Here is a 14,849-nt window from a genome sequence, read left to right as displayed (position 1 = left end):
GTAAGATGCACGTTTGTATTTACATGAGCGCGCCACCGTTTGGTTCGTGTTTAATTTCTAGTCTGCAGAAGTGTTGACGGATCCGAGTTGAGATGTTTAGTTTAACGCGGCGGGTTGCCGTAGTGAGGGGTTCTCAGTCCGACTCTGTAGGGAAAAGCTGCAGAGGAAACATTAAGGGTAGCATTAAGCAGTCAGGCTGATATACAACTGTGGTAATGGACAGTGTAAGCTGGAAATGTGTAATAAGCACGCTGTGGATGCCAATCAGTTGTGATCGCATCGACTGTACCATTATAGCCATAGATACCAAACATTAACGCTGTACCTTAAACAGTTTCTGCAACAAATTTATACATTTGAAATGTGCATTTTTTCTATAAGGTAGGAAACCAACAGAAAAAAAACTGTATATCATATCGGTAATAGTAGATTCATACAGTGTGGTAAAAGTTTCGCCGTTTTGGGTATTGAATTCTCGTCCTAACAAATAATTCAGATTTGCCAAACTACGACAACTGACTTTTAATATGAATAATTTTTGCAAACCACAAGACACCACGGTTTAATGTGGTCTAATGAAAGTCAAAGTATAAATTGTGTAAAAAAAATCCAATTTGGTCACCAACAGGCAAACGAAGATAAGAAAATCTATACTTTGATACATAGTGAACTGGGCCAGTTGATACCGAGCCTCCACCAGGCCTACTTAAGGGGTTAGTTACCTAATTCGGCAACAGTTTGGTGAATTATTGGGCAGAGGATTGAGGGTAGAGCAAATGTTACCCTATGGTAGCCAAAATCCTCTGGCAAACCATTCGCCACATTTGGGTCAAATTTGCTACTTCCGAGTCGCCAAAACTAGCCTGTTGGAGACTGTAGCTTGTCACACGCGGACTTGCGTGTAGGCGAGTGTGTATGAGAGCCATAAAAGCTAATGTCTGCAGACAGTGCCGGCATGCTGTCTGCCAGCACAACGCGGCACCGACGTTTGTAGGTCTGTCGGGAATTACCAGCAGAGAAGGTGCTAAAAGCACGAAGAACATTACACTGGAAAAACATGTTCGGGAGATTCCGGCTACATCAATATTTCAGTGTATTAATATTGGAGAAAAGTGGGAGAAACGTTGTTGAGTTCTTGTGCCTCTAGGAAGATGTTTCTTAGAATGAGATTATGTAACATTCATTTTTCAAAACTGGGAAAATGCAACGTTCCAATACGTTTTTTTCCTCAAAACGAACAATTTGATTGAAAAAAAGTTATTTGGCTTTGTTTACAAAGTTTGCTAGATATTAGCGTTTCAATACTAACGTCGGCCCGAGTTACATAATTGTTTTGATATGTTACGCTCAATATCATATTAAGAACAGTTCACTTATGTTTTTCATTTGTTTTTGATTGAATCGGAATATATAAGTGGAGTTATAACGCATCAACAGGATAATGACATCGCCCAGAGCAAATTGAAATAACAAAACAGAGAATGCCAAGTTACAAATAAAGTATTGCCATCGTCTCTGACAGCCCTTGTACGAAACTGAACAATATCCTGGACAAGTTGCCTGTCTGTCGTGCAAGTTCTGTTCTCCAACGTAGCATGTTTTTCATTTGCTATCGCCCAGAGCAAATTAAAGAGCAAAAATAAAGAGAATGCCAAGCTACAAATAAGAAACTATTTTCACTGTTCTTCACAAACTTGAAAGAAACAACATTTCTGAACAAGTTGTCTGTCTGTCGTGCAAGTTCTGTCCTCCGTGTTTGACCTTGAGACGGAACGTGCGTTGACCTTGCGTGGCCCGGGCGGACTGACCCTCCGCGGCACCATGGCCCCTCCCCCCGCGGGATGATTGACAGCTCAGTACCACGGCAGTTCCTACCCGGCATGGCCACGGCGCCCTCCCCAGTCCTTAAGAGATTATCTCCCGACTAGCAGGCGGCTCTCAGGTGAGTTTCACGCACTTCTGGTAATGATTGACAGCCTTTTCAGACGGTCGGGTTGACACCCGGGGGTCGCGAACGGTTGTGCTCCTGTCGGCTGTTGATCGTACCGTGCTGTCGCATTTAGTTAGTCAGCCCGACTGTTGTTGTCCCCTGACAACAGCCTGTCCTGGTCTCCTGACATGTGGGCGTTTATCAGAAATATAAAGCGTCTTGCCGGCTTCACCAGGCATCAGCTACTTGTATGGTGTTGACGGTAGTGCTAGCTAGGAACTCCCGTATGGGCTATGTGGGCGGTGGTTGTTGTGTTGTTCTGCCTATATTGTTGTTGTCCCGGCAGTTTTTCTGTAATGATGCGGGCGCTTCCTGGTGGCGAATGTTCCGGAATTTCCGCCGACCAGGACCAGAATCCTCGTGGTTTTGTGTACATATATATATGGCAACATCTAGTCACTGCTACATGTGTGGCACTTGTCATTGCTACATGTGTGGCACTTGGGTTAGAAGAACTACACCGAGTCTGTCTTGTCCATGCCCCTTATCGTGCCTTATGTTTTGTGATATCTCCAATGTTACAGTTATGTAATGTAGCATACTATATCGCTGTTATGTAATGTACATGTCTAACTCGAACCCTGACCATGCATAAATCTCTATAAACCATGCACACATGCGTGCCGCCGCATCGTATCGGATCAAATCGCGCGAACTGAAAACTACGGTCTGTGAACTCCGTCCGTCTGCAACAGGTGGGAGTAGGAGCGGTCTTCGGTGCGCACTAGCCTCCATGGCACCCCAAAAACTGGGGGTTTTGGGAGTCTTCAGGGTCTTTGGGAGCTTTTTTCTGATATTGCATATCTATAGACAACATAGCCGGCCTGGTTGAATTACCCCCGGATTTTTGGACTGGGCTAATCAGAAAACAGCCGAAGATCACCAAACCCCCAGTTCTATAAGCCTGCTACGGAAGCTAGGTGCACACTTTGGCAGTGCCCCTCCTCACACATTCCATACAGTTGCTTGATCTATCTTATACAGTAGATCCCACTTATCTTATATACTTGTATATACTTGTATATTTCGGGGGATTGTATAGAATTCTAAAACACCAAACCATTTACCATTCACTCAATGTAAAAACAATGCATAATTGTATAGCGCATTGTCGTATATTTCGGCGAGTCGAATAGAATTTGGCCCGACTAGATCGCATAATGGCCAAGAGCTACGCATAAAATGTTAGCAAAGACAACAATAATGGACAATTGAGTATTTGTATAAAGACACTAGACCACCCAAAAATGTATTTTTTTAAATTTTATTTTATTAAATGTATTACGTACTCTGTAATGTTCTTGGATATCTAACCTTTGTGCACGCAACTGACATTACGGCCAAACCTGCACTACAAACCGCCTGCCCTGTCCACTAGCCTGGGTGCCATCCTCCGTAGTTTTTGACCGTCCCCTTACGTCGCTGGGCACCGCATTAGGGAGCGGGCGAAAACTACAGAGGATGGGACCCAGGCTACATGTCCACTTGGCAGAGCCGCTGACCTGATGAGTCCTGATGTCCAGACACTGACAGTGCAGCCACCTGAGAAGAAACTCTTTACTTCAAACTCAGTGAACTTTCTCAGACCGTCCGACAGATCGGTTACCCCCTCCTAAAAGAATACCTGTTTTTTTTTTTTAAATTAGCTACTAGTATTAGCTCAACTGTGGATATTTACAAATAGATTTACGGTTAAAATAACATGGAAATTGAAAAAGGCGTTTACAACGTTAGACGACCACACATTCACTACTTGACACCGCACACATGAATTGTGCAGTATCTTCATTGTACGAATCTTTAATTACGCAGAAAATTTTGTCCGAAGCAAATCAAAAATGAATTTCACTTGAATCATTAGTCATGGAATGTATATGATGCTTTGCGTAATGATTTCAAATTTCTTTGCTTACGTATTTTGGATTGTGTTGTAACAACAATTTGTACAACCATTAACAACCATTTACAACTATTCGCAACCATTCAAAATCATTCACAACTATTCTCAGCCAACAGCTGAATAGGGCATCTACAGCGTGTTTTAGCCATAGTGATTTTGCTTACATAAATATTGAAACGGCTACATAATGAGGACATTGACATTTCGGCATGTACGGCCATATGGTCATTGTAGTGTTGTTAGCATTACTTAAAGTCTGCCAATGTAAACATTTGTTTACGTGTTTCTCAATAAAAACATATATCTGCATCAGGCAGAAAAATGAATGTTTAGGTATACGTTTAAATCGGAAAAAAACGCGGTAACACTGCTGGAACTAAACTTAAACAGAAACAACTCTGTACATGCATAATGTACAATGTAGGGAAGTAGAAATTGTCAACTTATAGATGGTTTCATTTCAATAAACGTTCGGCGTAATTACACCACAACGTTTAGACTAGACTTAAAACAACATGTAACACCCGGTAATGTATGTACAACTTGTACCGAAAGCAATGGTTAGCCTCTGTGTCAGCGCGCTTTGTAACTGTGTGGACGTTGCCGACAGCCCACCAGAAAAACATAACTTACACTACATGCAGACGGCATAAGAGAAACTATACAAGCACAATAAAGCGCCACGGAGAAAGCCAAAAAATATGTTCATGTAAGCGGGTATATTTCAGATACAAACGTCTGACCGTTTCCAAAATGATATCCAGTTGCTTGAGTAACTGCTTTTGTCGTATATTTTAGGTACTCTAGCGGCGTTCTTGCCCGCCTATCCTCACAGTATCTCGCCAGGCAAGTGTCTGTGTGTCGGAATGTTGGATGTTGGTTAATCAGTCCGACTGATATCGCCGTGCCTCGTGGCGGTGAGATACAGTTAAAGCCCGCGGCCCCACACACGGTGGCGCTGTGGTCGGGTGCTGTCCCACACACATTTACCATATGCAGGCTTTGGTGCTGTACTCGTACCACACACAGCAAGGATGTGTCCTGTTGTTGTCCCGCGGCCATGTTGTCAGCACACCAGAGGCAGAAGTTTAATTCGCCTCGAGCCGTCCATACACTTATGGCCGTCCACACACAGCCGGGCCATACCTTAATCGTGGGAACTGAGATAAGTAACAAACCCCTGTCCGCAGTGACTGGCCACAGCATCTGCAACAGTCTGTGTCTGGGTTTGTAGCGAACAAACGAGTCCAGAACCACCTCCCCATGTTAACTGTTTTTTCCTCCCAAGTAGTTTTCAGACATAAGGATCGTTGTATGATATGTCTGCTTATGGCTCGAGTCTAGAATGTGACTTCTTTAATTTCTTCATTTAACGTTCCTCAATCCTCATTGGTACAACTAATTTACTGCGACTTTCATGAGGTAAACCACAACTATACAAACTATACATACAAACAAATGGGTACAAATGAACCAACAATGTTGCGTATTACTTATACTGCTAGTTCTAAGGTGTAAACATTCGTTGATATATTTACCTATGTGTATGCAGTGCGGGTTATCTCCTTCTAGTATATAATCAAATTTATCTATTGGAAATATATTTGTATTATTATGTATCATGATACACTTTTGATGATTAGATGAAATGAAAAGAAGGTTGAACAGTTTTCGTTCCTCTGCAACAGTCGTATATATGTATAGTTAGCTACAACCAGACGCGCGATGTGTGTAACTGGATATGTTTATTGGTGGTAACGTAATGTTTGCAACTAGCTGCAACAATAAACAGCACTGCAACGTTAAAACATTACGTTATGAACCATGCCGTGGGCGTCTTTACCATTATCTGTACATGTTGACGGCAAGAAATCATGTCAGTAAAAACGTAAACATGTTGTCAATTCTTCCTTTTGCAGCTAAACGTTGTTCAGGAACCAACGTCAAGCACAGGTGCCGCTCTGTGTAGTAATGTATATAACACAGTAACGTAGTGTTTGAGACAAGTTGTTTTTCTACAGCATATCTCAAATGTCTGTTTCCTTCACTGTAACTGTCTAGGCCATTTCTGTAAGAATACACACAAGAGAAGACATGACAAAACATTACAGGAACATATAGGCTTAACAATCTACAAAATTATTACATTATTCTATAATTCTATGTGAAATCAAAACGCAGCTATATAACCCGTTTCCTGCCGTTCCAGACCTCAGCTGACTGACCACCGACCGAAGAGACACCCTGTTCACACCCGGGAACCACCGAGGAACCATCCTGGAGAGTCCGGCAGCAGCAGACGTCAAGCCCCACATGCCGCATAAAGGTCGGAACGCCTTCCGTTTGTTTATTTGTCTGGTTGTTTGTTGGTTGGTATATACGTTGCTTGCTTGTTTGAACCCTAACTAACATTTACAAAACGTAGTGTCTGAAACAAGTTGTTTTCCTACAACATATCGCAGACGTTTGTTTCTGTAGCTGTAACTGTAACTTGACAGTCAATGTCTGTATTCCAACGGATAAGCACAAGAGAAGGCAACCCCTTGTGTTTGTTTGTTTGTTTTTCGTTTGGTTGGTTGCTTGTTTGTTTTTCGTTTGGTTGGTTGCTTGTTTGAACCCTTACTAACATTCACGCAACGTACGTAGTGTCTGAAACAATTTTTTACAACATGTCGCAGACGTTTGCTTCTGCAACTGTAACTTCCCAAGCAATAACCCCTTATGTTTGTTTGTTTGTTTGCTTGTTTACTAGTTTCTTTGGCTGGTTGGTTGCTTGTTTGAACCCTAACTAACATTCATGCAACGTACGTAGCGTCTGAAACAAGTTTTTTTTAATAACATATCGCATACATTTGTTTCTGCAACTGTAACTTCCCAGTCAATGTCTGTATTCCAACAAGAAAAGGCAACCCCTTCTGTTTGTTATTTGTATTTTTGTTTGCTTCTTTAAACCCTAACGTTCACGCAATAGCAATAGGTAGAAATTCCCGTGTTGTAATGGCCGATGAAAAGCCCGGCGTCCCTCCCCGGCCCAGTCGGGATGTGCCGCCCCTTGTGTGGAACCAGCCGCTCCGCTGGCACGGTAGCTGTTAGCTGCTGTTTTGTGTTTTGTTGCTGTTAACGGTAGCTGCTGTTTATGGAGTACCACTTTCTGTACATCTTCCCAGTGTACGATTCTCCTGTCACGGGTGGGTATTATTACTGATGTGTTGTTGCAACAAGAATCTCACTACGTTCAGAATGCTTACATGTACATGTATATGTATATGTTTATGTACGCTGTTGTAATCACCACAATGAATTGAGACGTTCAGTGTATATGTTTGCCACATTGGGCCAAGTACAGGTACATTAACACATATTCAAAGTTGATAAATATACAACGTAAACTAGCTAACATTACATACATCAGGCCCTTTGCTATTTAGTTAGTGGAAATGTCTAGTTGCATTGGAAATATGAATTTTTATTAATGTAGGATAAAATAAGTATATGCCGAGTATTTCCCCTGTTGGCATTTAAATTGCCTCCATTACAAATGAAATTCGTCCTGTATCTAATAACCATCACCCAGCTCAATCGGCCCACAATATGGGACCATTTGGTGCCTTTCTTCCCGCTGAATACCCGTTAAGCCTTTAATTGCCGAGGTTATTTATGAGTAACGAACATTTCCATACTTCTTACCAGCCGTACAAACCGCGCAGCTTGTCGGTAAGCTGTAAATTACCGCGCGACCACATGGGGACTGATACATGGTCGCAACATGGGAGCATTGTCGCAACATGAGAACTGCAACATGTAGAGAAATCGTTTCCACAGTGCTTACTACATACAGTGTCTGCGTATAACTGTCTAGTTTCATGTAGGCTATCTCTTTTTTTTCCATTTTGCTGGGTTTTTTTTTTTTGTTTAATGGCTCATTTTTAAAGTTTGTTTCTCCACATTTTGTGGCCATGTTTACATGTCCGCGACATGGGAACTGCAACATTGTCGCAACATGGGAACTGCTACATGTAGGGGAACTATTTCTACAGTGATTATACATACTGTGCCGTAGGTATAACTGTCTAGTAGTCTCTCTCTCTCTTTTATCATTTTGCTTTTTTGTTTAATGAATCTTTTTTTAAGTTTGTTTCTCCACGTTTGTGTCCATGTTTACATTCTGTGAGGTCTGATACTTATCAGCATTTAAAGTCCTGATAGCCTTGTAGTAATTGCAGTTTTTCACCGGATAGGTGTTACACAAATCTTTACCCGCTAATTAGCAAAGCAGTACAGACTTATGAAACCTTATATTCCTACACTCGGTTAATTTCAAACAGAACACTGATGATGTGTAATTCGGGCTGACTAAAAATGTTAACATTTCGCTCAATGTACAGTCCAGCCGACTATTTTTTGCACGTCTAAAGCCTATTATTCTAGTTACAAATTGAAGCAGCTAAAATGCAAGAGTTACTCAAGTCTTTGATAAGAACAGTATTATATATCAGGCTCAGTTTGGTGCGAATTTAGTTCGTCAAATTTAGGCAGAAACCCCGCCGTAATGTTGCCGTGAAATGGCGGCCAGACGCGGCTGTGTTGTTGCCGCCATTTTTGTGAATGTCAGAGGTCACAGGGAACACATTTAGGCTCACAGCTGTATGTTCGACAACCACAAATTAAAATCAAACAAAAATGACGATAAAAATGACATCAAATATTCTACATTTTGATTTCAAACTTGAGGAAGACATGGGCTAAACGAAACATAGTAGAAGACAAACGCTGTAAAGCAACGAGTTTCAGAATGCTTGATGTTAATTAAGTCTTCATAAAAGAACATCAGAACACTGCCATATAGACGTCAGTACTGTTCTTTAGCTTTGGTCCTGTTTTTTTACGATTGTTTTGTTTGATTCGCGGTAATTGCATATAGTATTTCCTGCAGATTTTGAAAAGTCGAAGGTGTGGCAACATGTCATAGAGACTGTTTAAGTATGAACTTTGTATTTTGTAGAAATACACCATTCTATTACGTTGTTCTGGGTTTCATGTAGAGATTTGTTACACCATGCATTTTGCCCTCGCGTGAACCTCATAGAACAATAAGTATGCAGCTGTTTACTATATATATCCAACAATAGAATAAGCAACTGGAGAAACATTCTGAAGAGTCAGACGCTCTACTCTGTCTTAGTCATTGGTGAAAGATAATAATAGTTTATTGTCAACTCGAGATGTACGTGTGGCTGAATTGATGTAAGGACATATCCTGCATCACAACAATATAGTAGACGTTCAGAATTACAACTCAGTAACACAAATACACATTAAAATAACACAGTATTAAATATCTAATTTGAATCGATCAGAAGATAGTGGGTAGTGGAGAATCTCAACAGTTGCTTGATTTATTTGGTATTCACAAGCCTGTAGCTCATATCTAACACTTTCCTGACTACAACAATGTGTTTCAGCTTCATTTGTATGGTTAATGGCTCGGGTTGAAAAGTCTTGCGCCGTTCCGATTAATCATTTATCCTGACACGACTCCGGATCCGTCAGACCCTGACAGACAGATCAGCTGGGGTGACCCAAACACCGTTTAACGTCTCGTTACGTGACGGGGTTTCTCACGATAAATTGAGCAGGGACACCGCACAGATACTCGACTGCACGGGTATATGGCACAGATACACTATTGCGCAGATACACTATAACACAGATACACGTCTGCACAGATACACGTCAAGGCAGGGACACCACACAGATACTCGTCTGGGCTGGTATATAACACAAATACGCGATCGCACAAATACACGTCTCCACATGTATGTAACACAGATACAGTATAACACAGATACAGTATAACACAGATACAGTATAACACAGATACACTATAACACAGATACACTATAACACAGATACACTATAGCACAAATGCTCGTCTGCATACTTATATATATGGCAGAGTCAACTAGACACAGATACACTTGGACTGAGCAGTATATTTTACTAGTTTATTGAAAACTCGTCAGGGGTCCTGAATTGGACTCACAAAAAATATATTAACCACCAAACTCGCCAAGTTAATATCTCCTTGCAGATATAGTGAGTGTCTAAAGTGCTTAATATGTTTACCGATCAGTTTTTTTTTCTAACGTCTAAGAACAAATCTTTAACATTAAATAGGTCTTTATTAACTGCATGGAATATTAAAAAGATGGAATAGTTTTGAGGGTAACATTTAAATTGGTGGCTACTAAGAGAAATTGTGTATAAAATAGTTAGAAGAAAGCTGTCCAAACTACAATAATTTCCTATTGTTCAAAACTCACGCATAAATGCGAGGCATATCATTCACAATTCAAGAACTCAAAATACAAAATGAATGAAAACTGATGAATCAGTGTTTCAACTGATGTATTCTTCGGAAAAAAAAGATATATAGTTATTGAAAACACAGTGTCACAAATCTGAATACCGCTAACACAAAACGAATGAGTCTATGAGTGAGAACTGTAACTAACCATGACCTTCATTGTCTGGACTTGTTTAGTAGATCCATGTCCTGATAAGAGTACAATGTACACGTGGATGGTCTTTTTACCGGAAAGAAAACAGCTACAGATTTTCAGGACGAATAATCCAGGAATCGCTAAGAAATGTACAGAAATGTTTTCCTTCCTACCTTCCCTCGCATGTTGCCATTGTTCCATCCAGGCTACGTGTTACCATTGTCTGTCTTTGTGCTCGTCTTATTACATAGTCTAGCTTCGAACGTGTCGTAAAAGACGAAAACACGGTTATACTATCTAAGGGAACAGATTGGAATGACGAATCTCCTTGTACCTTAGTACTGGCCAGAGCTCAGAGAAATCTTTTTCCGAATTAAATACCGCGTCCAACCGCATTACGTTGTTCTGCGCTCTCTGGATCTGACAATGGCGCGCGGCTAGAAAAGGTCGTCGCTCCAGACAGCATAAAGACTGGCCACTTTTTGTTGCACAGTGTCCGTACCTACGGCTTCGTCACAATGTAGCAAAACTTGTCCGGATCCCAGTGTAGCCGTTCCGTTAGTGAGAAGTTTCCCTCCGATAGCTAGTTCTGTAGACTGCACCACTGTCCAAACCACTCCGCCATGTTGTAGCCTCCATAGTATGCCAAAAACTGGGGACTTTTGGGGGTCTTCAGGGTCTTTTATGTGCTATTTTCAGATTGCATATAGACAACATAGCCGGCCAGGTTGAATTACCCTAGTTTTTAGAACTGGGCTAATCAGAAAACAGCCGAAGACCACCAAACCCCAAGTTCTATAAGCCTGCTACGCGGAGGCTAGCCATGTTGCGGCCTGCCTGCCCGCCGGTTGAGTTTACTGTATACTGTACAGTAGCAGCTCGGTAATGTTCTGAGCCATTGAACAAACAGAAAGGCGCGCATTCCTCGCTCGGCCCGCAATCCGAGAGAACACGAGATTTCCCGATAACTGGCGATGGCTTTGAGACAGGGGAAGACCAGACCAGATCTGTTTCCCACTAACTGTCATACTTTGCTGAAGGAGTGAACTAGCCTCTACCGGGCTTCGGCAGGCGGCTGGAAGGAGTAGAAATTAGCCAATTAGAGAGATAACATGCCAGGGGAATTGGTCCGCTATAGAGTATATTCGTGTACGGCAAAATTTACTCTCTAGCAGACCAACTCCCCCGGCATGTTATCCCTCTATTTGGCTATAATTTCTACTCCTTCCGCGCGATCCGCCGCCTGCCGAAGCCTGGTAGAGGCTACGGGTGAACGGCCTTCGTTGCGCCTTCCTGGATAATGGTTTTCGTCTATACATGTTACAGCAGACCAAGTTTTAACATAAAGAAAATAAGAGTGGTCTCATCAAGCTAATAAAGTATGTTACATTTGTAGATTATATTTATTTCGCTGTTGTATGTTCTGCGAGCTATATAGCAAAATGTTAGAAATTATTGCGACAAGATTTTATAATTATATAAAAAAAACCATCCAGTTAGTCTCTGACCACCTCGGCTAGGTCAGTTATTCAGGTATGTTAAAAGTAGCAATTGTAAAATTGTAGCGAAGGTTGTTTGAGACAATTGCCATGAGCCAAGGTCTCATTACGACCTGCTGACGTCATATCTGCCTCTGGCTACCGGTTAATGCACACTTTGTTTTGAAGTTAAAACTGTTTTGGAAACGTTTGGCCACAAATTTTGCCACGAGACGGTTCTACAGAAGTGATTTCGCTACAGTAGCGACCACCCGATGGTCGGGACATATGTTGCAAAGTAGGCAGAAAACTGCAACATTGTTGTCGGTTGTCGCCTTTTATGTGTCCATAATGTGGGTCTATTCCGGCCGAGCCCACCGCTGGAGGGGGGAGCATCAATCAACCCGCGGACAGCAGAACAAAAACAACAAGAACGACACAATGTAGCGTCTTGAGCGACACAATGTAGCGTCCTGTAAGGCCACTTTACTGACGTCCTCGTCACAACAAAAACGTGAAGAAAGACAGCATGTCCCTTACAGTGTGGGGACCCTGAGAAAAGATACATTGGAAAACATTCGTAATGTCAACGTCAACATTTACTTTTCTAATTCTCATTCCGGTGACATACATGTATCGATAACTTGCACGCACATACACATGAATGCCACACTACATGTTCTTGAGAAACATTAAAGCTAATTGGAAATATTAATGCTCATTGGAAAGATCAATAGCTGTCATATGCCTGATATTATCAGTGATAACTTTAGCATTGTTGATGCCAACACGTAAACGTACCTTATCTTTAAATATAGCTCGAGTCAACACCGAAACGTTAACTACATACGTTATAGCAGAGAGCTTCTTTTACAACGTCCTCGGTATGAGGAAATGTAGGAAGGTCCTCTGAGACGTTAAAGAGCTTCTTCGTGATCACGCCACGTTTCTCAGGCAAGGAAAACATCACGTTCTGAGAACCTTCGGCTGAAAGGGTTTTAAGAGTCGTCATCGGGATTCGCTAAGAACCTTGGAGTGGATTCCGAAGCCCAGGGGGGCTCAAGTACTGTTCGTGCTACATGTATGTGATATTCCTGGCTAATACTAAGCTGCTGCCGTTTGGATTATCACAAATTGAACATTGCCTCTAACACCAAATTTCCACTAGAGACTGCGGCAGCTCTAGTGGCCACAGATTCCATGGATTTCTGTGTTTGGTTTCTTTTAAAATTATCCATTTACATCTTGCACCATATTCTAAAGATAAAATTAAGGATCGTACAAGTCTGTTTTCGGTCTGTATGCGGACGCTCAGTGATTGCCGTCTGTTAACAACAAATTAAAAAAATGGGCCTTATTCTATCTCTGATTCTATCGCCGTCAACATAACTCTACAAAATAGACTGTTCTTAATTATTGTTTATATAGATTAAGGGTGTTCTCACCTAGGCGTAAGCTAATAATCTAAGGAAAGATATAGGCCAGTGATAGTGGAGTTAACAACTATAGGTTTAACCCGTCTCCCTTCATCTTTCGGACATTCTTAAGGTGCTAGTGTCTCATGATTAACTTTTTATCGTTCCAATCTGGATTCCTAAATCCGCGCTATCTGTAGACCCTGACAGGCGCACATGTAAACATCAGGTCAGCCTTCAGGAGTACTCTCCAAGCAGAGGTTTTGGTTATAGCTTATTTTTGGCGTGTTTTAGACTTTTCTATCGGGCTTTCTTTTTTTTTCACCAGTATGTTTTTTACGCAGCAAAAAGAAACTGACTGACTGACTGACTCACTCACTCACTCACTCTCTCTCTCTGTCTCTCTCCCATGGCTTAGTCAGCCGTCGGGGCAGCATGCTGCTTGGCCAAGATCTTCCACTGCTCGCAAAAATTTTGAAAAATTAAAGACGCACCAGTGCAAAAAAGAAAGCCAGATAAAAAAGTCTAAAACATAAATAAGCCAAAACCCAAACCTCTTGTTAGGGATTGTTCAGGAGAACACAGGAGCCGAGCAAGCTCTTTTCTCTCCCTTTTTACCCCGGACCACCGGAGCAGCTCGGGTCGCGAGGTTTGTAAGCGGGTCCCGGGAGCGTATTGTCGGGCTCGCCGCGCCTTTGTGTCCGCAGAAAGGCGTGAAACAGACGATCATGCGGAGATTCATGCGTCCTGACAGGCTCCGGTCCCCGCCGCCGCTTTGTAGCGTCGTTTGCCGCCGGCTGGTCAAAAACAAGCGGGGTAATGACGGGAGGTTGGGAGGACGTGTCCTGGTAACGCATTGTGGCACTTTTGTGCGCGGGAAACAACATGTACGGTGTGGGGCAGGGACGTTCTGTACGGGAAACAAGGGATCAGTTATAAGATGTATGGTGCGGGGCAGGGGAGGATCCGTCTTAGTCGCCGGGCCTTCCGCTGGGCCTGCCGGGCTTTTGCTGAACAGAATCTGTCAGAATAGTCAGGAATTTAATCAGCAAAACAAGAAAAATACAGAATATACACATATCAGAGAAAATACCGGACAGGAGTTTCAGAGTGTTTCTCCAATGTGTTGTTTTTAAGTGTATGCAAAATTCTTAAGTACCTTGAGGTCATCAATTGAAAAACAGTACTTTAAGTTCCAGAAATGGCAGAAGAACAAAAATACAGAATCTATACAGTGTGTGAGGGAAAATGTCGGACAGGAAAATTTTTCACGAGTTTCAAAGTGTTTCTCCAAGTGTGTGCAAGTGGGGTCATCAATTGAATTGAAAAACATTACCTTGAGGACACAATAAATAAATAAGTTAATTAAAAAAGTAATAAATCGTACAAACATTGCTTTACAGATGATACAGTATGTGTAGTTCCGTAGACGTGTAGTAGATAAGTCCTTAATGCTGTAGGGGGTAAGTTTTGTAAGTTTACTTCTTCCATACAAACATGTACATGCATGCATCACAGATCATGAACATGCGTTAACATATTCTCAACATATCATCTAATTAT

General features: G+C 41.8%; 1 protein-coding gene across 4 annotated transcripts in view; it reads left to right on the top strand.

Annotated features, from left to right (window-relative positions):
* The window catches only part of LOC109481743 (paired box protein Pax-6-like), a 103,206-nt gene that overhangs the window by 17,494 nt on the left and 70,863 nt on the right, over nt 1-14,849 (top strand). For all 4 annotated transcript variants that reach the window (XM_019784335.1, XM_019784334.1, XM_019784336.1 and 1 more), the window contains exon 2: nt 6,100-6,216. In XM_019784335.1, coding sequence (XP_019639894.1) covers nt 6,204-6,216 — 13 coding nt within the window. In that variant the 5' untranslated portion in view covers nt 6,100-6,203. The remainder of the gene's footprint in view (nt 1-6,099; nt 6,217-14,849) is intronic.

Source organism: Branchiostoma belcheri, unplaced genomic scaffold (genome assembly GCF_001625305.1).
Source record: "Branchiostoma belcheri isolate BF01 breed outbred unplaced genomic scaffold, Haploidv18h27 scaffold57, whole genome shotgun sequence".
Lineage (NCBI taxonomy): Eukaryota > Metazoa > Chordata > Leptocardii > Amphioxiformes > Branchiostomatidae > Branchiostoma > Branchiostoma belcheri.
The sequence above is the reverse complement of the archived record's forward strand: the minus strand, read 5'-3'. Positions and strand labels throughout refer to the sequence as shown.